The 22,560-nt window shown below is 32.1% G+C and overlaps 3 protein-coding genes across 5 annotated transcripts; 1 reads left to right on the top strand and 2 right to left on the bottom strand.

The window, feature by feature from the left end:
• Positions 1 to 953: 953 nt before the first annotated feature.
• Positions 954 to 5,290, bottom strand: LOC137819046 (seed linoleate 9S-lipoxygenase-3-like). Its single transcript, XM_068622768.1, has 9 exons — positions 5,012 to 5,290; positions 4,641 to 4,915; positions 4,127 to 4,367; positions 3,667 to 3,927; positions 3,402 to 3,487; positions 3,207 to 3,314; positions 2,633 to 2,937; positions 2,278 to 2,541; positions 954 to 1,968 (listed from the first exon to the last, which is right to left on the bottom strand). Exons 1-9 carry the CDS (start codon positions 5,217 to 5,219, stop codon positions 1,215 to 1,217), a joined length of 2,502 nt encoding a protein of 833 aa, XP_068478869.1. The 5' UTR covers positions 5,220 to 5,290; the 3' UTR covers positions 954 to 1,214.
• A 5,605-nt stretch (positions 5,291 to 10,895) lies between these two features.
• On the top strand, positions 10,896 to 18,012 carry LOC137819253 (dihydrolipoyllysine-residue acetyltransferase component 2 of pyruvate dehydrogenase complex, mitochondrial-like). Of its 2 annotated transcripts, none has more exons than XM_068623043.1 (19): positions 10,896 to 11,155; positions 11,256 to 11,349; positions 11,715 to 11,785; positions 11,968 to 12,041; positions 12,136 to 12,179; positions 13,582 to 13,637; positions 13,716 to 13,790; positions 13,880 to 13,972; positions 14,112 to 14,357; positions 14,438 to 14,510; positions 14,673 to 14,764; positions 15,035 to 15,120; positions 15,201 to 15,276; positions 16,717 to 16,784; positions 16,869 to 16,935; positions 17,031 to 17,126; positions 17,218 to 17,320; positions 17,414 to 17,509; positions 17,601 to 18,012. In XM_068623043.1, the coding sequence occupies exons 1-19, from the start codon at positions 11,123 to 11,125 to the stop codon at positions 17,669 to 17,671; spliced, it is 1,614 nt and encodes a 537-aa protein (XP_068479144.1). In that variant the 5' UTR covers positions 10,896 to 11,122; the 3' UTR covers positions 17,672 to 18,012. The 2 variants fall into 2 exon arrangements, with proteins under 2 accessions (XP_068479144.1, XP_068479145.1); XM_068623044.1 differs by having other exon boundaries at positions 10,967 to 11,155; positions 12,139 to 12,179.
• Positions 18,013 to 19,559: 1,547 nt separating this feature from the next.
• LOC137819252 (mitochondrial import inner membrane translocase subunit TIM23-2-like) lies at positions 19,560 to 20,406 on the bottom strand. Of its 2 annotated transcripts, none has more exons than XM_068623041.1 (2): positions 19,743 to 20,406; positions 19,560 to 19,600 (listed from the first exon to the last, which is right to left on the bottom strand). In XM_068623041.1, exon 1 carries the CDS (start codon positions 20,310 to 20,312, stop codon positions 19,758 to 19,760), a length of 555 nt encoding a protein of 184 aa, XP_068479142.1. In that variant the 5' UTR covers positions 20,313 to 20,406; the 3' UTR covers positions 19,560 to 19,600; positions 19,743 to 19,757. The 2 variants fall into 2 exon arrangements, with proteins under 2 accessions (XP_068479142.1, XP_068479143.1); XM_068623042.1 differs by having other exon boundaries at positions 19,749 to 20,406.
• Between the last annotated feature and the right edge of the window lie 2,154 nt (positions 20,407 to 22,560).

Raw genomic sequence — 22,560 nt, 5'->3', positions numbered from 1 at the left:
ATAATAAAATATAAGTTGTTAGACAGATTTAAGATTTACATCTATCTTTTATTTGTAAATGGATTGAGATACTTATCCTTATTTATTTACTTAATTCTTATGTGATAATGGTTTTTGTGACCAACTCTCATGGTGTTCCAGTGTATCCTTTTGTACCATATGCACTATTTTGTTATGCTATCAGCAACACAGTTTTAACACCACACAACATTTGAAACTACAATAGCACCTAAAATTAATCAATGGTCTGAGGCCACACCACCTGTTCATAAAATTAATCTCTCGTTCAAAATCTTGACTATGATTATGTGAGACCATGTAATAATCTTTTCACCTAAAGTTATGTGGCAAAACAAATACTAAAAAAAAATCATTAAATAAAAATTAATTTTAAAAATAAAAAATAATTAATTACTATAATGACTAAATTAGAAATCATTTTAGAGTGAAAAAATTATTGATTTCTAAATTAGTTTTTATTATAGATATATAATTTATAAATTAGTATTTAATTAGCTAGTAACTACCAATTATTTAGATTCTAAATTTGGTAGAAAAACTTTGGTAATTAATTAGATACCAATTTAGAATCTATTTATTAATAATAAAAATTAATTTAAAAAAAAATAATTTTTAATCTCTAATTTTATTACTATACCAATTAATTATTTTTTGTCTCTAAAATTAATTTTTATTTAATGATTTTCTTGTAGGGAAAGGTATCAATAGGATTTGGCTTTGTACAAACAAATATCTTCTTCTAAAGGAAAACATAGATTTTTTTTTTCCAATAGCTTTCTTTCTGTTGTCTTCAAAAACGTTTTGCATTTATAAGTTATCACACGAAATGAGTTTTGCCGGTTGCCACCCACTGTAGCTGCAAAGATTAGAATGATCAATATAGAAGAATAGAACTCAGCTAAAAAAAATATGAGAGTAACATATAATTCAAGTTTTCTTAACAAGAAAATGCTTTTATTACTAAAAGAAGAGCTTAACTTCAACATAAGGCATGCCAAAGATCAGCATAGAAGGTCTGATACATATGTAACTCAGCAAGACTAGTAAAAAAGTCCAATAAGAAAACCACAACCACTAAATGCAATATTTCTTAAACAAATACGTAATACAATAATATCTAACATGAAAACTCTTAAAAAAAAAACAAATACGTAATGCAAGTACACTGCTAGAGGGAGCCACCATGTAGAAATTTAGATAGAGACACTGTTTGGAATTCCTCTAAAAGTCAATCCCTTTTCACTGGTGGGAAGAAGCACAGTGTAAGGCAAATGAGCTGGTCCAGTTCGATTTTTAAGATTTGGATCATGGTTCCTTTCTGAGATATTTTTCTCAATCTCTGATAGCTTTTCTCCAAACCTTTTAAAGGCTTCTATTGCCCTTCGGTTAGAGGTCCAATTTGGATTGTCCCTCTGTCCAAGGTAGACCTCGTCTGAAGCATGTTTTGATAATATCTCTATCACTGAAAGGTCAACAAGAGTCTCATATTTAGGTGTAATTGTTCTTAGATAAGCCTTTTCAGGATTCTTCTCCATCTCATCATATTCTGGTGTTCCTTTTTCCGGGATCAATCTTCTGCTAAGAGTTGGACGGTTGAGGATAAATCCACCATAAGGATATTGTCCAAAGTTAACCGCTGCATGAAAGGCTGAAGCAATCCATATGATGGTGGAACATGATTGAATAAGCTCTTCAAGAGTCTTCATTTTAGGCCACCAAGGCTTGTCTTTTAAGTCAGCATGACCCTTCTCTACAACTTCCTTCCACCATGCTTGGAGTTCAGTATCTTGTTGAACTGCCACATCTGTGGGGTAATACAAGGAGACATACTCTTGGACCCATATCTTAATAGCATCCCAAATTTCAAGTCCATCAACAGCAAAAGGGTAGTCCTCTATCACAAGACCAAGGCCATTGGGAGAGGATGAATCCTCAATAGCCATTCCTCTTAGTCATGCCAAAAAAAATGTTAATACAAACAACAATATCTTAAATAGTTGTAGACTATTTCATAGAGAAATTATGTAGAAATATGTGACATAGTGGTTTTATTTGTAAGCAAGTTAGTTTTTTATATGCCTTAATATCAAGACTCAAGTGGTCATTAATTCAATTTTTTGATGTTGGTCTTGGATAACATCTAAATCTGGTTCTGCTTGTTTTATTTATTCTGAGTGATGTATTGATCATATGGCTTGTATGTTGTAATTAAGTGAGATTGTGCAAAATTTATCTCTTTGGTTCATGTGATTATACCTTTTGATAAGATCAGCAGGTAGTGCTTGGTCAGGGAACACCCAATCTTTGTACATTGCTGAAGAGATCTCCATAGAATACTTTCCACTCAAAAAGGATTGCTCTATAGTGCCATCAGCATTAATTAGTGATTGTCGAGCAAGTGCATTGATATTCATTGTGTCACGATAGTGAGGAAATAGAAGTTTATGAAGAGGGTGAAGAACACTGAGATTCCTGTTTGTTGCTATGATAAAGGGTTCAATCACGGCATGAGTATTCAACCTGTGACCCCATATAAAAAAAGTTAAGAATCACTTCATATGCATATATTAGTTTTTGTTTTTAATGATTTCAGTGAAAGAGTAGTTCAGACCAGTGACTTATGAGCTGATGATAGCACGAATCATTCACGATAACATGTGCCTTAGCCAATAGCCAAATTGTATTTTCCACCCCTTTCTCTGCAGGCAAGACGACTTTACTAAGGGCACCAACTTGTCCACTTGAATGTTGTGATAAACTTAATTCGATGGCCAATGGCTTTAAGGTCCCATCATCTTTCAAGAAAAGGATTGTCCTAGTGGCATAAGCCTTTGGTGTATCTTCATTTATCCTTCCCAAAAACGACATAAATACGTCATGGTAATCTAGTATGAATAGTCTACGACATTTAATTGCCTGTTCCACAAACATAATGTGTTAACAACTCTAGTTTCATGATGTAACACTAGCAAAAACATTCTAAGAATATACCGTCCGACACAGATTTTTACCATGAACTGAAATCTGCTAAGCCTTACAAAACAGTTGCAGATGATCTCACAATGATTTTATCAACTTTGAAATGTATTTTGAAAGAATATAGTAAAAGATGCAATGTTAACATTTAGCATGGAACAGATTCTAATGTGGTGTTTCATCGAAGTGGAACACATGTATCATCATGCCTTATCTACTGTGAGCCCTTCGAGGTTAATCTCCAACTGTTGTTCAGTCATTTTACTTGTTTGATCACCATGGACCGAGCTATCCAACTTGCTTTGTGGTGGGAACTTCTGCCATTTCATTAAAGACTATTTATCATGAAAGATGAAACACAATAGTTTGGTAAAACTTCAACTTCAACTTCAACTTTATCTTACTTGTAGACAACGAATCGTGCAAGGGTTTGCACCAGCAAGCATCTCCCTTGCAAATTCTTCATCAGTCATCCATGCAGATTTACTCACTGTTCCATATAATAAACAAAGTAATTGTCATAGATTACATACTTCAGTTATGCTGTCAAATTTATTAACTTTCATGTTATATATAGCTAGCATATATATATATATATATATGAAAAATTATACATTGACAATAATATTCTTTTTTTTATATCATCATTCTTATATATAATATGAATACCTCTAATTACATGAGGTACAGGAAAAGAGTGCTCAAATCCACCTTCACAGAGTTCATGTACATCAAAGAGTTTATGTACTTCATCAAAGCTATTAAACTCCTCCTTTGAAGTAATTGAATCAAGTAGAGGTTTATGAAGATGCAACACTTTTCGTGCTGAAGATTTTATCACAGAAGAAAGGAATTCAGATGATTTCAAGTGACCAAAATGTTCATCTCTTGGAACATAAATTCTATGGCCTGGTCTCTCACTGTTACAATCTGCCATGAATGGAAACACCATAAATTATATCAACAACAACTTACAATTTGTCTTAGATATTTATGAACATAAAGTTTATTAACTTTTACAATAATTATTTATAGAATACGATATTATAAGAAATAATTACATTAACTGCAGGTATTATATAAAATAAAAAAACAAAATTGAGTTATGTTTAGGATGTAAAAGTGCAACCTTCTATTGTGGGTTTTCTTCCTGTTCTTCCTCTACGAGGGTAGGGATGAGTGTCAGATCCTCCAAGAACTTGGCGAGCTAAGTGTCCACTTGTGTGAGGATTGCCCAAATCATTGTAAACATCGTAATCGTAAACTCTATGATACTGTTTGAGTTTCCCTTTTCCATTTCCTCTCAGAATCTGCAACTCTTCTTCTCTGTAGTTCACTAGTGGTACTGGTGTTTCATTTGGCACATATGTCTGCAATATATATTTGTTTAATGCTCATTATAATAATCTTAAAACGTATAAATGTTTTGTGGCGAAGATGATTACAAACCTTGAACTGTTTCGGAAACATTTGAAAAATGTTATAATATATGAATATACATAGTTACTAATATTTGGCACATATTTTTAATATTTTATTCAGATTTAGTATATATTATATGAGATTTACATTAATGATATGTTTCTTAATCGGTGTTATATGAGTTTTCTGTATTATTATAAAGATTTTTAAAGTAGATTTACCTCATTGGAAAAGAAGATTCGATCCTCTGTGTAAACAAAATGATTGTAAACCCATGAGTTGCAAACAAAGTGCATTGGTTCTTCACGAGTGGGAACATCTTCAAGAGTCAAACTCACCAGAAAGAACTCAACTGTCAGATGATTTTTTATGGTAAATGCTCCAGGAATTCCCATCTCCTCAACGTCCCAATCAAAATAAACATCAAATTCACATTCCTCCGGTTCCAAGGTTGGTATAGTGGTAAAAACACCTTTCAAATATGCCTTCTTTCCAACTATCCCACACAAAGATTTACATAATTTTAATATTATATCAAAAATTTAAACTCAACCCGACTTATAAAGTTTTTATCGAAATAGAGAAGTAATACCAGCAGCCCTGGTAGCACTGATTAAGCGGATAGACACACATCGATTGGAGAAGGCACTGAGAGTATCAATCAATGTTGAACTAAGTATGCATCTGGAAGTGTCAACAACTCCTCTCACAGTGCTTACGTTTTTTGCGTCCAACAGATTCTTGTGCATCAGCACCACCCTCCCCTTCAGCTTCTTGCGTCTGTGGAACAACCTTCTCATCTCCGAAGACACTTTTAATGATGTTTTAATTTCTTGTGACTTTTGGTTTGTGAGAATAGTTGAAGGAATAACAGGTACTTATAAAAGACATTGAATACACGTTTGTTAGCTTTTCCCCAGACTAGCACGTTTTATCCCTACAAGAAAATTATGAAATAAAAATTAATTTTTAAATATCAACATAATTAGTTGTAATAGTAATTAAATTATAAACATTTTAAAAATTAAAAAAATAAATTCTAAATTAATTTCTACTATTGTTAAATAATTTTTAAATTGGTATCTAATTAGTAACAAAAGTTTTAACTACTAATTATTTAGTTTTTAAATTTGGTAGCAAAAAACTATCACTTATTTAGTTTTTAAATTTGGTAGCAAAAACTTTGGTTGCTAATTAGATACTAATTTAGCAACTATTGTTAGATACCAATTTAGAAACTATTTAACAATAATAAAAACTAATTTAGAAAAAAAATTAGTTTCTAAAATGATTTATAATTTAGTTAGTATTATAACTAATTATTTTGGTATCTAAAAATTAATTTTTATTTCATAATTTTCTTGTATTGCATAATTAATTAAATTCACGTCGTATCACCACTATTATTGAAAGGAATTGTAGAAAAAATGAGTTTGAAAAGTTAATTTTGGTATATGTTAGGAAATAACGTGATGAAATTTTAGTTATTTATGACGCTAAATAATTTAATAATAATGAATTTTTTATAGTGTCATTTTTATGACAATTTTAATATAATATATAAATTTATTTGTGACTTATTGATGATAAATTTCTTTTAGAAAAATTAAAAAAAAATAGTATAATTAAGATTTATTAATTTATATATTTAGTTAATTTTGTTTTGTAATTTTTTAACTCATACCAATACATGTGAATAAAAACATGGATAACTAAATACTAAATACTAAATTCCAACATAATGTCAACATTAAATTGATGGACCTTCCAAAACTTTAATTCTATATCGCCATCAAATGACTTTTCAACCTAAAATATATATATATATATATATATATATATAAGAGAATTTGAAAATTTATATTTCTATAAATTTGTAGCAGTTAATTGGATGAAGATTGACGTGTGACAAGTTCATACGTGAATGCAAACCACCTAGGACAAAGGAAATTAAATTCACATAAAATGATGTATAACAACCCATCAAGTCCACTGATTGGCTCATCAAGGAAAAGCAACCTTAGTCTCATCATAAGCCAACTTAGGAACAAACCCTTTTTTTTAAAAAGGAAAAATATTATTTTACATCCACTTTTTGTATTTTTTCAAATTACATCTTCTACGTTATAGAGATTATAAAATGTAAAAAGGTGTTTTTATCAATTAAAAAGGTATAATTTGAAGAAAGGATGTTAAATTATCATTGCTCTTTAACCTAAGGATCTTAAAAGATGTAAAACTTAGAGGTAGAAAAAAAAGTAACCATGTAATATTAATTAGTCTATTTAAGGGCTATAATTAAAACAAACCATAATTACTCTTGAAAAGTTCAAAACCAAATTAATTCCAAAGGGAAGAATAATGAGAAAAGTAAGAGTCAATATATATTAGCAAATCAACTAACTTTATTCTTCCAATGAAACGTAGACAAAACTAGGTAGCATTTAGTACATATATAGACAGATGAGAATGAAACACTTTGTTTTATTCTTGAAGTAGAAATCTATATCATCTTTCAAAGAAGGTCAGGGAAGCCAGCTTGTGCAAAGAACTGGGGACAAAATCAATTTCTTTTAATAAAAAATAATAATATAAATATTTTAGAATACGTCAACCCTTGTACAAAATAACCTAAACCATTTTTCTTCATGTACAAACGGAAACATAAGCTGCACAAAAACAAAACCCTTATATATAGTTCCACCCCAAAAAAATACCACCTAACATTTTTTTCTGATAAATCTCATGCACATTTTACGAAAGATTGAAAACACCCATCCATCAGAATAAAGAAAAGTGGAATGAGAGTTTGACCTCGTATGCGTCTGAAGCCTGCCCAAAATAAACAGTTTTGGCACTAGAAAGAAGGTATAAAATTGATCAAATAACTCAAACACTTCACTGCTAGGTTGATGAATAGAAGGTTGGAGCAACCAAGGATGGTGTTCCTTGGTTGGAGATTGGTAAGACGTTAACTCTTTATGTATAAGGATTTGACCACTCCTAAAGTGATTCCATTTATTTATTTTTTATTGTTGATAAAAAAAAGTTGATGAATAGAGGCTATCACGGTATCTCATAATCTTCTTTCTCCAACATATTTTTCTCAACAATTACCCGTCCAACCAAGTATTCCCCACCACATTTATTCTCACCCAACCAAACCCTGGAATTAGTATGCAATAATTTGCAACCACACAAATTCAAACTTAACTATGCAATTATCGTGAAAGGAATACTTTGATTTTGATTGAAACAAGACTTTGACCAAAAACAAACTGATCAGGAAAATTAGGGTTCCAATATCGTCAAATAAATAACAAGCACCATATCACCATGTTGGAGCGAAGGTTGAAGCAAGTTCATGGTGGAGTAGTAGAACCATGCTATGTAGCACAGACACTAACATTGATACTGATACGATACGAACATGGAAATACGTATAATTTCTAAAATGTAGGACACGAGACATGGATTTATATATTATATAATTATGAATTATATAAATTGACAATAAAGATTTACGTGCACAAGTATGTTTTATATTTTTTTTTGAAATAGAAAGATATTTTTATGGCTGGTTCAAAAAAGATTTTTTATTTTATTTTTATAATCATAATAAAAATTGATACATTAAGTTTAAGTGTTAAGAAAATTAATGTATTTCTCATTTTCAAAATTATGTTAGAACTGTACTATAATTGTCAGAAATCTAACAATTGAATTGAACTTCACTGATGTGTGTCCTACAAGTATTGTATGAGTGTCAGTGTTCAATACGTGTGTCTAACATGACGATACCATTTAAGAGGAGTATCTGAATCTCATAAGAACCATGTTCCATGTTCCGTGCTGGAATAGCGGAAGTACGTTCCATGGTGGAGCAGTAGAATCAAAAGTCCACTTGTCTGCAGTGATGGAAATGAGAGTGAAAATAAGAGAAGATGGAAATGATAGGTTAGGGTTTAAGGGGGGAAAGAGAAGAGGAAAATGAAAGGCGGGTTTACGTGAAGAGGAAAGGAAAAATAAAATAAGGGAGAAATGAAAAGCAAATAGAATTTGATATAAATACTAGAGTATTTAATGGAAGTTTTAAGATAAATCTTTAATGAGGTTTTAAAATAATTTTTTAGGATTTAATGGAAGTTTTTAAATAAACCTTTTATATTTACTGAAGGTTAAAAAAATCATTAATTAAATTTATTCTAAGAGGCTATATTAACCCTTGATAAATAAATTTATTTAGTTTAGATAGTTTTGGGGTTTTTCAATAAATAAATAAATTTATTTTAATATAATATAAAGTTATCAAATGAAAAATATGATATAATATTTATATAAACGTATTAAAAATATAATTAATAATATTTATAGTTTATGATAATTTGTAATAAAAATATTAATGTAAAATAAAATAAAAATTAATAAGTTTTTATTAAATAAATATTTAAGATTAATAATATTTTTAAAAAGTTTTACGTGTTAAAATTTAAACTCTCAAAAACTTTAAAGAATTTAATTATAAAATATAATAAAATTATATTTTTAATTATTTATTTATTAAAAAATTTAATTATATTTATTTTTTAAGACTTTTCAAAAAATCTAAAATATTTTACCTGAAATTTTATAAACAAAAATTAAAAAGATCTTCATTATTTTGTATAATAAACATTTCAAACTTAAAAGCAAAAATCCTCGTTATTTTGTTAATAAACCTTTCAAATTTAGTGAATGTTAAAAAAATTATATTTTGCTTTAAAATAAACTTTTATTATTTTGATCTTCAAGACTTAATAAATGTTAAAAGTAAATATTCGTTATTATTAATAAAATTTTAAATTAAAAATAATATCTAATTTAGTTAATGATAAATTATTGTTTGTCTTTAAAATTAATTTTTATTTAATAATTTTTTTAATATTAAATTTATGAATAGCTATGACTTTTTCAATACATTATAAAGGTGAATGAATAAACCATGTAGGTTTAAGAAGAAATTGTCCTAGTTGGGTTTGCATTATGTTGACAATTGCTTTTTGCACTACCTCAATTGGAACATGCACCGCATAACTTTTAAAATAATTATTTTACTCTTTTTTAAAGTGACTTCCATATTATTCGTTCTAGAAGATTTTTTTCAAAACACACTTTTCGAAATTCATCAAATACATTCCAAAACACATATTTCTTAATAGGATAAGAATTCCGAAACAATATTTCTATAATAAAATTTTGAAATATATTCCAAAGTAGGATTTCTGAAATGTATATAATTCTTTTTGGAATTTGTTTTTTAGAATAAGTTTTCAAAAACAATTTTTTTGGCTTTTCTTCTTCTATTCTCCTTCTCTTCTTCTTCATTAGTAGCGGCAGAAGTGAGGAAAAGGTTAATTAGGTCATTTCCCCAGATGTGGGTTGAAGGTTAAAAAATTGGGGGTGCAGTAAGTAATTAGCATTTATGTTTGAGTTGCTGTTAGTCCAGTCCATGATAAATTAATTAATTTTAGGGCTGCTTCTTCCTGCACCTCCATACCTTCTTGTGCCACCCATAAGTTTTTTGTATTCCAAAAATACCCTTTTTAATATTCTGGATTATGAATCTGAAAGTCTTTTTCTAGATTTAGAATTAGCTTCTGGATTATATAATTCAGAAGCCTTTTGTGATTAGCTTCCGGATTACATAATCCATAAGTCTTTTCTATACACAAGATTAACTTTTGAATTATGTAATTCATAAACCTTTTTTTATGTGTGATTAGCTTCCGGATTACATAATTCAAATTTTTTTTTATAAATATTAGATTGACTTTCGAATTATATAATCCAAAATATATAGGGTAGAAAAAATAAATAAAATAATATTTTAACATTTAGTATGGAGTAACACAATAAAGTATGAAATTAGAAGGAAGAAAAAAAAAAGTCTAGTTAGAATTGTCCTTCTCCCATACACCAAGAGAATATTCATATCATTTCTTTTGAGGCACTAGTCCCATCAATTTTCTACCTTCTTCTTTTTCAAACTTAACAATTTTCTGATTACGCCACTTGCTATTATTATTATTAATAATAAATAATATTTTTTCAAGTGAGTTAAACCGCATTCTTGAAACTACTCATTAAAGATTTCTTTTTTAAAACATCTTTTATTAAACTATATTTCTAAAAATACTTTAATTAAATATATTAAAGTTAATTTAAACGTTATTACCATGGCTAAATTTAATTTTGAAATTGAAATACAAGTTTAAAAAAATCAAAGGCGTAAAACAGCAACGCAGACATACTCACCCCGAAGGTCACACAACATTTTCCTAATTGATCGTTTCAAAGAGCCGTGATGTATTTGATTAGTATTTTTAGGTTACGAAAATAAAATAGATAAATAAATAAACAAGTGAAGAATAAAATAAAAATACAGATGTTTGTTATTGTTTTTCTCTTACAATTACAACAAACCATGTAATAATAATAAAATTTAAAAAAAAAAGTAAAATAGGTACAGTAGTAGTGGAATTTATTTAAATTAAGAGAAAAACAAAATAAATAAATATTCACAAGTTTGTTGGTATGCTGCCATAGCTGCTTCCATCATATCATGCCATTTTCATGTACTTGATCGGATCTGTCACCGAACGAACCCTAACCAACCACTCTTCCTTCGTTCGCTATTTCTCCATTTCTCTTGCGTTCATCGGCGATGGCATCGCATTTACTCAATCACTCCGCCAAGGTGAATCGTATTCTGCCTCTCTGCCTACCATTATCGTTTCTCGCGTATCTATCAAAACGCATTTGTTTTCTGTTTATCTAATGCTTTCTGTTGGTTTCAGGTGAGAAATGCTTCGAAGTTGCTGCACCACGAGCGCGCTCTCCTGGCTCGTTGGTTTTCCGGCGATGTTCAATCCTCTCTCAATAGGAACCGCGGTAACTGCTTGGTTTCTTGGCTGTCTCTCAATTGCAACTGAATTCAGAGCGGGTTTCTTTATGAATTAGGAATTCTGTGTCGGATTGACCTAATTAATCATTCCTGTGAGACTTCGTGTTTAGAAATGGGAATAGTGTAGAATGCTTGATTTGCTGTAGGTGTATTGGCAACCGATTGGTGTTTTTAATTAAGGTGTTTGTGTGTGAGCAGCAAGTATAAGTGTAACCGTAGAGTTTGTATTGGAGAGGTTTAGAGTGATCTTAGCATGTTCTGTTGTTTGGGAGCCATTTGAATGCCTGGTGAATTGTGTGTTCCTTAAGTTTTATTTTCTATGTTAGTAATTTGTAGCTGGTTATTTGTTTAGATGTGTGGAAAACTCAGCTCCCCGAGTCTTCAACAAGAAGCGGTGTCTTTGTACCGGCCTCCGGCTATACTGTGAGTAGAGCGTGTTTACATCCAAATTAAACAATATATCACAAGCTTTTTTTTTTGTTTCTGCCTTCAATATCTCCAATTCTTTTCCTTGCCTACTCTATTGCTTTTCACTTCCTCGGCATGTGTACATTTTCAGCTGACTTGTATTCTCTTTTTGATATAAACGTTTATTTTGTGCGCAGAAGAGAAACATCTCCATGGCTAGCATTAAAAGGGGTTCCATTATGGGGTCAGGGTTCAGTGGAGAGATTTCGCAGTATGTACTTTATGTTATAATAATTTAAATTTTTTTCCTTGCATATGGATTGACAATAACTTATTTATTTTCAATCAACCGTGTTCTCGAAAAGAAGTCCACAGGTGTTGTCAAGGAGATGCTATGCGTCAGCCTCAGGTACAGCGAATGTTTCTTTGGGGCTGTTAATTTTATTTCCTCCAATTTTTTGTTGGGTGTTCCATTAAGCCTTTCAAAATGTTCCTTGTTGATTAATATATATTTTGATCTTTTATTTAATGGGTCCTGATGTATCTTAATAAACTCGATGTCCTTTGATATTTCATGATCATAGAATATGGATGATTAGCAAGCAGCCTGGTAAATGTCCACTGGGCTTTTGCTTTGCATTTGAGTTTGTCATCCATAAATCAAAGATTTGCAATATGGGTGATGCTTATCTCTTATGTGGTGCTTTGAATGCATATTTGTGTCTTACCCTACTGCGTATTTGACACTTCACAGTTTGGCAAATTAAATTTTTAAATTTGATTGTTATGGAATATATGTGTTGAACACATGAGGCCGCATTTAGCCCATCGCATCTTTTCTGTAATGTTTTTTTCTTTTTAGTGTAAATTATAAATAGAATGAGAAATGTACTCAGTTGCGAAATGTAGAGCTACCTCAGCTGATCTTGGCCCTAGTTTCTAACTACTCACTAGTGTCCTTGGATTGGGCTGTGAGACTTTTTTTAATGTTTTTTTATAATATGCCAAGGGCATCTCCATCGGTTATGGAATGCAGTTCTTACCAGTTAAGAACTGTGGTTTTTGTAAAAGCAACTGGTGGGCATGGTTGCTTGTCAAGCACCAAGCACATTGTGTAAGTGAGCTCAAAAAATAACTTTTAACAGTATATTGTGTAATATTTATTTACACATAAAAAAAAGAAATAAGATGCATACTAGATAAATAAATATGTGCTGTATAAAAAGTATTAAAAGGGAGATGCTAGGTTGGAGAGATGAACTTCTTAAATTATAAAAAGTAAAAATAAGGGAAACATTGGGCTGGAGATGGCCTAAGAATCCTGTAAGCGGACCTAGTCCCCTAAAAGAAGTTGTTAGCTAGGGGTACAAGGATGGTTTATATCTCTTTAAGAAGAATAGAGAGGAAAGTTGAAACTCTCAACCACTTTATGTGGTAATAGGTGTTCTAATTTTAAGATTTTTTTGGTGGAGATACAAGCGGAATGGTTTTACATCTGTCTAACATTACAAGACTGAATGTAATGTTTCTTTAACTTGTCAACAGTTATGAGACTTTTCACTACATGCCGCAGCTTATGCTTTTCTATCATTTGTGTTCCCTTACAGGAGATGCCTTGCACTTGATTTGTTGTTACCTAAAAATATTGTTTTTAGGATGCAAGAATTGTATCTTTCCAAAAGTTTCACAGTCTTACACCTCTCCTTAAGCTTCCCTTTTTCATTGTTTTACTTAAGAAAATATTATGTTTTGAGACTATATAAATAGTGTACTTATTGATTTAATCACCAACACTGGTGAATACATTTCAGATCTACCCCCCCACCAGGAAATTGGAATGCCTTCTCTCTCACCTACAATGACAGAGGTTTCTACTTTTCTGAATAAATGATATTGTCTTATAGTGGGCCATGGTTTCTCCTAAAGAATTCCCAATTATATGCAGGGTAACATTGCGAGATGGTTGAAGAAAGAAGGTGATAAAGTTTCTCCTGGTGAAGTGCTCTGTGAAGTTGAGACTGTATGGTTCTTGTACCAGAGACTTGGCACATAAAATAACTCTGTTAAGGTTCTTATGCGAACATTGACATAAATGTGTTTCATATGAAGGATAAAGCTACTGTTGAAATGGAAAGTATGGAAGAAGGTTATCTGGCCAAGATAGTCCGAGGAGATGGGGAAAAAGAAATTCAAGTTGGTGAGGTATTGATATCTTATGGCTCTCCCCTCATCTATTTATTGAAAAGAACTTTTTATTTATTGTTCCACCACAGTTTGAAATTGCAAGAAAGAATATTTTTGCTTTAGCGCCTATTGGTAACATGAAGAATTTCTTTCATAGGTAATTGCCATAACTGTTGAAGATGAGGGGGATATTGCCAAGTTTAAAGATTACAAACCTTCAGCATCTGAACCAAGTGCACCTCCTGCCAAAGAAGCATCTGCACCATCCCCACCAAAGAAGGAAGTGGCAGAGGAGCCTGCTCGAGAACCTGAATCAAAGGTTTCCAAACCTAGTGCGCCAACTTCATCTGGAGATCGCATATTTGCTAGCCCTCTTGCTAGAAAGTTGGCTGAAGAGAAAAACGTTAGTTATTAATAACAAATTCTATGGTTGAAGGTCTTTCAGGGAAAGAACTACATAATCTATTTCCCTCACTGATGTAGGTACCTCTCTCTAGCATTAAAGGAACAGGACATGAAGGACTCATTGTGAAGGCAGATATTGAAGACTTCTTGGGTATAATTCTATCTTTTTATATATTAATTTGCCTGTATTCTGTGGGAACACTTCATTGTTATGCTAGAGAATTCCTCACTTTTTCTTGCTTGCTCTAGGATATCTTGTCATATGTGGCTGATTGAATTGATTGTATTTTAACCTTTTTAGCATCTGATGCAGCTTCTGGTCAAGTTTCTGCACCCTCAAAGGCCAAGGACCCAACAGATGCAGCTTTGGATTATATTGACATTCCTGTCTCTCAGATACGGAAGGTAATTTGCTGAAGATGTCCTGAAATTATATTAGATGATATTTTTGTTTCAAGAGTAAATTAGAGACCATGTTTTGGACCATGTCACATGATGTTCTAATTTTCATGTGAACATAATTTTGTATTGCTTCTTGGTACTTTTCCTCATAACTTCTGGCATATTTTATTTTCTTCTTCTGTGTGTTCACTTCTATGCATGTTCTGATCTTAATATATGTTGTGTTGTGTAAGCATGAATGATGTTTTTAACTAAAACTATGTACTTTTACAGGTTACAGCTTCACGGCTATTATTATCAAAGCAAACTATTCCTCATTACTATTTAACAGTGGATGCATGTGTTGATAAACTCATGAGGTAAGTCCTCTATAATCAATATTTGAAAGCTTTACCTGCCATACATATTATTTCTGATAATTGCAACACTTTTTCTGCAGTTTACGGAGCAAACTCAATTCATTGCAAGAAGCCTCTGGTGGCTCCCGCATATCAGTTAATGACCTTGTAATCAAGGTATTGGATTTTTCTGACATTATATCTATTCTTGTAATTTGCAGATTGTCTTCCTTTTATCTTGTGTTTTGATTGCTTATTTGGTGCTTAATAAGTAGGGAAGGGCAACATCTTATCTAAGATATAATGCTTGTGGAATGCTATTTGACAGCTAAAATCATATTAAATGGCTTTTCTTTTGTTTGATGTTAGCTTGGAAATAAATATCTAAGTGTTGTGTTACATGGACCGATTTTCCTCAAAGGGACCCCTGTTGTCTCTATTTGGGTACATTATAGATCATAGACTCTTAAATCCTTTTCTCTAACAGTTTATGAAATCAGAGAACTTTATGAAATTTAAGGCGAAAATGATTGGAGAGCATTACATTAGCTTGTTTGCCTGTTATGAATGGGAAAGTTCCCTCTTTAATTGCGGAGTAGTTACAGTTAAGGTTTCACAATCACTAGGAATATGGCCAAAATATTCCTTATAGCATTCAACAAATGTCCAATCCAGCAAATTTCATGTTCCAAATGTTCAGTCTTAGGCTTGACGGATGTCTAATAGTTCTAGTGAGGCTTAATTCATTCTCAATCAATTCTAATAGTTCAAAGGCATGACGGGTGTCTAATAAGTTGTAAAATGCAGAAGGCAGTATAGTCAAATGGATTTTAGCCAAATGTTGTTACATCATCGCCCTCAACCTTAAGTGGGGGGGTTTTCAGTTATCTGACTTGCAATCCTGGCTCAAAAATCCTTGTCTCACAATCACTAAAAGTGAGTTTTTTTAGCTTAAACAGTTCTATGGAGGGGATATATATATATATATATATGTGTGTGTGTGTGTGTGTATTAACTAAGTTATGTATTGCATCTGGTCACAATATATATATATATATATGTGTGTGTGTGTGTGTGTGTGTATTAACTAAGTTATGTATTGCATCTGGTCACAACCCCTCCATTCCTTTCTTCTCTTTATAATAAAATCTCGGCAAAAATCTCACTAGTAAATATTTTCATAAAATCTTATTTGTAACTAACTACAAACTATAATAAAATTATAACAAAATGGCACTAACTCAACAGTAAATAAAGAAAAGGAAGATAATTGGTGTTAAATGATTGAAAATTAAGTGTTCACGACAATAATCAGTTGTAAAAATGCAGAATGCAGTATAGTGAAATGGATTTTAATCAAATGTTGTTACATGGCTCAACCTTTAAGTGGGTGGTTCAGTTTTCTGACTTGCAATCATTGCCCAAAACCTTTGTCTCACAAATCAATCACTTAAAGAGAGTTTTTTTAGGTTAAACCAGTTCTATGTAGGAGATATTAACTATGTGTGTGTGTGTATGAAGTTATGTATTACATGTGATCACAAGCTCAAACCTGGTTGCCAGCATTGTAAAAAATGTAAAAGAAACTAAGTTTTATACCTGTGTTTTTTATTTTAGGCTGCTGCATTGGCTCTCCGCAAAGTTCCTCAATGTAACAGTTCATGGGCAAATGATTATATTCGACAGTAAGTCGTTAGTTTCTCATATAGTATTGCCTTCAAATTTGTGAATTACTTTATTGATAAGTTTGTTATTTTGTTTTTGTGCAGGTATAATAATGTGAATATTAATGTAGCTGTGCAGACTGATAATGGTCTCTTTGTTCCAGTTATCAGGGTGAGCAAGGGCCTCTTTCTAGTATATGAAATACAATTATAGTTTATATTCCAATCACAGGTCATCTTTCTGACCTATTCATAATATATATGCAGGATGCAGACAAAAAAGGCCTCTCTACAATAGGGGATGAGGTCAAACAATTGGCAAAGAAAGCCAAGGAAAACAGCTTGAAACCCCAAGATTATGAGGTTATTGGAGTTTCGTGTTTATTCTTATTTCATCTGTGAATAAAGACTTCTTGGGCTGGTTTGTAAATTCTTGGGTTGAATTGCATTACAGGGAGGTACATTTACAGTGTCTAACCTGGGAGGGCCATTTGGTGTCAAACAATTCTGTGCAATCATCAATCCTCCTCAGTCGGGCATTCTTGCAGTTGGATCTGGTAAGAACAGTTTTGCCGTTTCCCCCCTTTATTTCTTATATCAACTGCAATCTCTTAATGATTATCTTTGTGTATTGCTGACTACATGAACAGCTGAGAGGAGGGTCATTCCGGGATCAGGTGCGGAAGAATTCAAGTTTGGTTCTTTCATGTCTGTGACCCTCAGCTGTGATCATCGTGTTATAGATGGTAATCATTCTTAATCTTCAATGTTCTTTTTAACTCAAAATTAAGCTTATTTTGTGGTAAAACATGACAACAAAACACTTGTTCTGTTCAGGTGCAATTGGTGCCGAATGGTTAAAAGCATTCAAAGGCTATATTGAAAATCCAGAATCCATGTTGTTGTAAGAATAAGTAGAAGACTGCTGTGACGTACTAAATCTCTTTCAGTCATAAATCATTTGTAGGCGGGGGATGAGGTTTTGTTCACCCGGGTATTTCTAGGTTCCCAGTTGGGTTTGGTTGATTGTGTCCCTGATCAATTTTTGATTGAAGTGTTTAGTCACTAAAAATAAATTTTGCAGAAATGTAATTTTTTAATAAGAGAGGGTAGATGAGGCATTTAATTTAAACCCAAAAATTGTGCTCACAATAGATGCTGCCCCAGATACGGCTAATTATGTAACATTTTCTTTGTTTGATGTTGCAAATATTTGAAATAACGTGCATTTAATATGTTTTCATCCTCACTTTCTTGTTCGTTTAGTTGGCCTTAATTTGACAGTTATGGTCTTTTCAATTAAAATGCCTGTATAATTGTGGATTTAACGTCATTCAAACATTCAATTTATGTTCTCCTTGTGAGAGATATGTGGCTTTTAAAACTCGATTTTTTTCGGGCTTTCTCTTAATAGATTTTTTTTTTCTGAAATCGTAAAACATTCCTTGAATAAATAGTATTTGCATTGATACATTGTTATTCAACTACAGTGTATGAGTGCTAATTTATTTATTTTAGTAATAATTATTTTTGAAGTCATTATACTTTCCTCATGATGTCTAATTATTTATTTGATTTTTACAATTGCACATATTTTAACTTTTAGTTCCTACACATAATTTTAATTGTACATTTTTTGACCACTTTTTATTGTTTGAATTTATAGAGACTAGCATAAATTAAAGTTATATATATTTACGAGTTAAACAAATTAAATATAAGAACTAAAAAGTAAAATTTCGCTTTGACATTGTAAAATTTGAAATACGAATTACTTTGCTTGTTTCTAAATTATAAAATCTAAAATTCATTTTTTTCACTTTTGAATTGGGTATAAAAATTACATTTTTTTTTCTTCTAGTTAATTAATCCGGAATTACTTTTTGCTTCCAAATTGACGAATCTAAATGTTTGCTTATTCCGTAAGCAGAGGTTTTTCTCTCTTACTGTTATTTAACACAAAAATATGATTAAGTAATAACATCTTTATTTGAAAGAAGCCAACTTTTTCTTTTCAATTAGTTAAATAGTTAATTATTATTAAAGTATACAGATAAATTTAGATACACAAAACTCTCGTATTCATAATTAAATGGAGGAAGGGAATCTGGCAATATATGCTGCTTGTTTGGCACCAAGATTGGAACGTCATTGAAGGCAAAAATTTCATTTCCTCTAAAACAATCCTAACGACCTGAACACAAATAACGCTTTTGATAAAATTCCCCCTCCAACTGTAGGTTTAGTCGAGAATCCATTTTATCAAAAACCGAAGCAGCACCATTACTTTTCTGAACAAAGAAGCATTTAAACATTTATAACCACAATACTCGACTCTCTTGACTCTCAAAACTGCTTCTTTTGTGCCTATATACAGAAACATAACAGAGTAACATCATCACTAATTACAAGCCATAATCAACTTTACTAATATACCTCCAAAGTACAATGGTCAGAAGCTGAGAAGGTAACAAACAATACAACATGCAAAATATCACACCAAAGGGTACCAAAATCCATCATAACTCCATGTTAAGGTGCTAACAACCCTTGTCCACAGAAAAAACTTCTTTTTACCTCCAATCACATGTGTCAATCTTATGAGATTTTAGAAAATTACTATCTTTATCTTTTTCAAAATTGTATTGGAATCGAATAAAATTGTCTTAGAACTAAGAAAATGTCTTTTGAATTGTAGGAATGTGTTGGATACAGGACAAACCATTTAAGAGTTGAGCTTCATAGGTGACAGCAGAATGCATACTGAATAAACCAGAGTAGAAGCAGCAGCCATAGTAAAACTGAAAAAACATGGCATGAAACCAATACTCTGCAACCTGCAAGATGCACCAGTCACTACCATCAACACCATCGATTATGGCATAACTATTACAATTTTCTAACACTATAATCTATGCTATTCCTTTATCCCTTAAAATTTCATATAATTCAAACATATAAAGAGTTTCTGTTTCGCACTCAAACCGCGTCATTTCATATAGGCACATATCGTTTCAAAGCCTGCTTCCCCGCCACGGCCACTCCGGCGAAAGCGCCACCCACTGCCCCGGCTACCGCGGCAGACCTCACCCCTCTCGCCGCCCGGTACAGCGCGCCGGTGCCGAGCCCCGCTGCGACGCTATTCCATACATCGTCGGCGTCTCTAGCAGCCTCGATTCCGCTCTCGATTCCGGCGTAGAGTAACCCTAGTATCCCAACCCGGTTTCCCCAGACCCGACCCGAGTGTCCCGCCGCGTTCAGAACGCGGTTGATTCGGAGCTTCGCTGTGTCGCCGGACTCGAAGGCCCTGACACCGTCTAAGAGGCCTGCGCCGGCGCCTCCGAGGGCTCCGGCCAGGTAGCCGCAGCCGGTGTAGAAGGTGAGATTCTCGCCCCAGGAGCGGCGCTTGCGGCGGGCCTCCTCGACGAAGAGGTATTCCGGCGAGGTGGGGAGGTGGTAGAGGTTTCGAATTGGAGCATCGAGATCCTTGTAGGGATTGTAGGCTCGGGTTCGGGTCTTCGGATCGGAGTTTGGTTGGGAATTGGACATGGGAAGAGAGGGTTTTGCAGACGCTAGGGTTAGGGTTTAGGGAATACAAAAGCCTTGTGGAAGTATTCTCAAACCAAAAACGAAAACAAAACTCGGTTCGGTTAAAGAAGCAATGCGATTAGATTCGGTTCGATTGGAGTAATGGACCGCACTTCCGCTCGAACCGGAAGTGTTTTTTTATTGAATCAGAACGACTTTGATTTAATTCAGCGTTACTTCAAGGATTCCACATTATGAATTTAAATTTTTTATATTTGGTTAATCACATTTATATATATTAATGTATTAATAGTTTTATAATAATAATTAGTGTAAAAATCATGTTTAACGTGTATTCTGATTTATTGCGTGAAAATTAAGGTAGTATTTTATAAATAGAGTATACCTTAATTTTACTTTGTAAATTAATTAGAGAAAAAATTCTTTCTGACTTTTGAGATTCATCTAAAACAAGTTTATGTTTATTTTGATTTCATGGACTCATTTTTGTATGACACCAAAAGCACGATGGAAAGAATATTGGTCAAATATGATGATGGGGATTTACTTTCCAATTTCATAAGAGAAATAGTCCCACAAGTAAGCAAATAGCAAACAAAGCTATGAATCACTATACTTTCCGAATTCCTTCCAAAACAATATTCCTTCCAAACTCAAGTCTAAATAAAACTATTTCTTCTGCTAATAATTAAATGTACCGGTACGATCGAACGACTTAGTGAGTCGGTCGACACTCGGATCAACTAATCATCTAACCATGGTGACCATGGTGAGAAGATCACACGACGACACGTGACCGACCGACCCTTGGCCATGAGTCAAAGGTTGACTAAGTTAGCCGGGTTAATTCCTAGTTAAGGGATGTTTAGTGCAACCCTAAACATAAACCAATTTCTTAATCCGGCCCACCAATGAATGCCCATTAAGGTAATATAAATAGCACGCATTTCAAGGAGAAAGGTACGTCATTATCTACAGTACTCTGACACCCGAGTGCTAGCATCCCGATTGACTTGAGCGTTGGAGTCTCTTCTGCAAGTATCATCCCCGCCAGTGGAGCCAGATGACCGAGAGGAGGAAGGCGTGACAGAGAGCTTGGAGCATCAGTGACCGACCGAATGTGGGAACAGGAGCAATCGTTCTCTAGGTCCCTAACCCGTTCAAGAAGATTAAGTAAGTTAATTAATATCATTTAGTTCTATTAATTATACTTAAAAATAAACTTGGTTCCTAAAATACCTTTTATTGGAACTTAATATTAAGATAAAAAACAGTCATTCAAAATAGAATTTCATTAATTGCATTACATTTTTTTTTTGAATGATATCATTAAATAAGGTGAAAATAGTTAAAATTTGTTTACATATAAGTCCACCAAACTTTTTCTTCTTCTTATAATTGAGTAAAAAAGGACTAATAGTCAATTTTTTATTCTCTTAATGAACTTGGTCTCAACAATTTAAGTGTGTGTTTGGATTCGGGAGTGGATGTGTGAGGATTTGAAGGAATGGATGTGTGAGGATGTGAGAAGAAAGTGAGGTTGTTTTGATTGGGGTATGTTAGAGTGAATGTGTGAGGAAAGTTTATGGGAGTTTGTGATTGATGTAATTGTTGTGAGGTTTTTTTAATTTTTTGTAAAAGTGTAAAATATAAGTTTGCAAATTTACCCTTGTATTTATAAATATTTAAATAATGAAATATGGTATATTTTTTGTGTAAATTTGAGTTAGTTGAAATATTTTAAATTATTTTTTGTGCAATTGAATAATTTATTTCGATACTATTAAATAATTATTTAAAAAATACGAGTTATTTAATATTATCGAAACATGACAAAAATCATAAAAATAAATTATCTAAGCATATACAAATTTTTGTTATATTTATTTATACATTTTGAAAGTTTTTTATATTCATTGATTTTGATTTTGATTGTATGTAGATACATAACCATGTAGATATTTTAGAGGACATTTTATAATAATAAAATATTATATATAGAGTGAATTGTAAAACAAATTTATTTATAAAGAAAATAAATATATATAATAAAGTATGAAATATCATAATATGATAATTATGATGGAAAAAAAGGTATTATTATATATATTATTACATTAATGACAAAGAGAAAAAAAAAAGCCAAAAAGGGAAAACACCACCATCTTAGGTGGCTTTTCCTTCAAATCTTTGCATATGAGAAGGATGAGAAAAATCACTAATCACTGTTCATGGATATCCACTCTCT

Source organism: Phaseolus vulgaris, chromosome 10, assembly GCF_000499845.2.
Source record: "Phaseolus vulgaris cultivar G19833 chromosome 10, P. vulgaris v2.0, whole genome shotgun sequence".
Classification (NCBI taxonomy): domain Eukaryota; kingdom Viridiplantae; phylum Streptophyta; class Magnoliopsida; order Fabales; family Fabaceae; genus Phaseolus; species Phaseolus vulgaris.
Note: the sequence above shows the minus strand (reverse complement) of the source record. Positions and strands in the feature narration are given on the sequence as shown.

What these genes read in the sequence shown, in the direction of transcription:
- LOC137819046 (XM_068622768.1), bottom strand. Translation starts at nt 5,219, where the DNA reads ATGAGAAGGTTGTTCCACAGACGCAAGAAGCTGAAGGGGAGGGTGGTG. An exon ending in AAGGGCTCACAGTAGATAAG is followed by an intron (nt 2,938 to 3,206) that starts GCATGATGATAC and finishes TTTGTGGAACAG; the next exon opens with GCAATTAAATGTCGTAGACT. An exon ending in CCTGCTGATCTTATCAAAAG is followed by an intron (nt 1,969 to 2,277) that starts GTATAATCACAT and finishes GGCATGACTAAG; the next exon opens with AGGAATGGCTATTGAGGATT.
- LOC137819253 (XM_068623043.1), top strand. Translation starts at nt 11,123, where the DNA reads ATGGCATCGCATTTACTCAATCACTCCGCCAAG. An exon ending in TTCAGTGGAGAGATTTCGCA is followed by an intron (nt 12,042 to 12,135) that starts GTATGTACTTTA and finishes GTTCTCGAAAAG; the next exon opens with AAGTCCACAGGTGTTGTCAA. An exon ending in CTGTCTCTCAGATACGGAAG is followed by an intron (nt 14,765 to 15,034) that starts GTAATTTGCTGA and finishes GTACTTTTACAG; the next exon opens with GTTACAGCTTCACGGCTATT.
- LOC137819252 (XM_068623041.1), bottom strand. Translation starts at nt 20,312, where the DNA reads ATGTCCAATTCCCAACCAAACTCCGATCCGAAGACCCGAACCCGAGCC.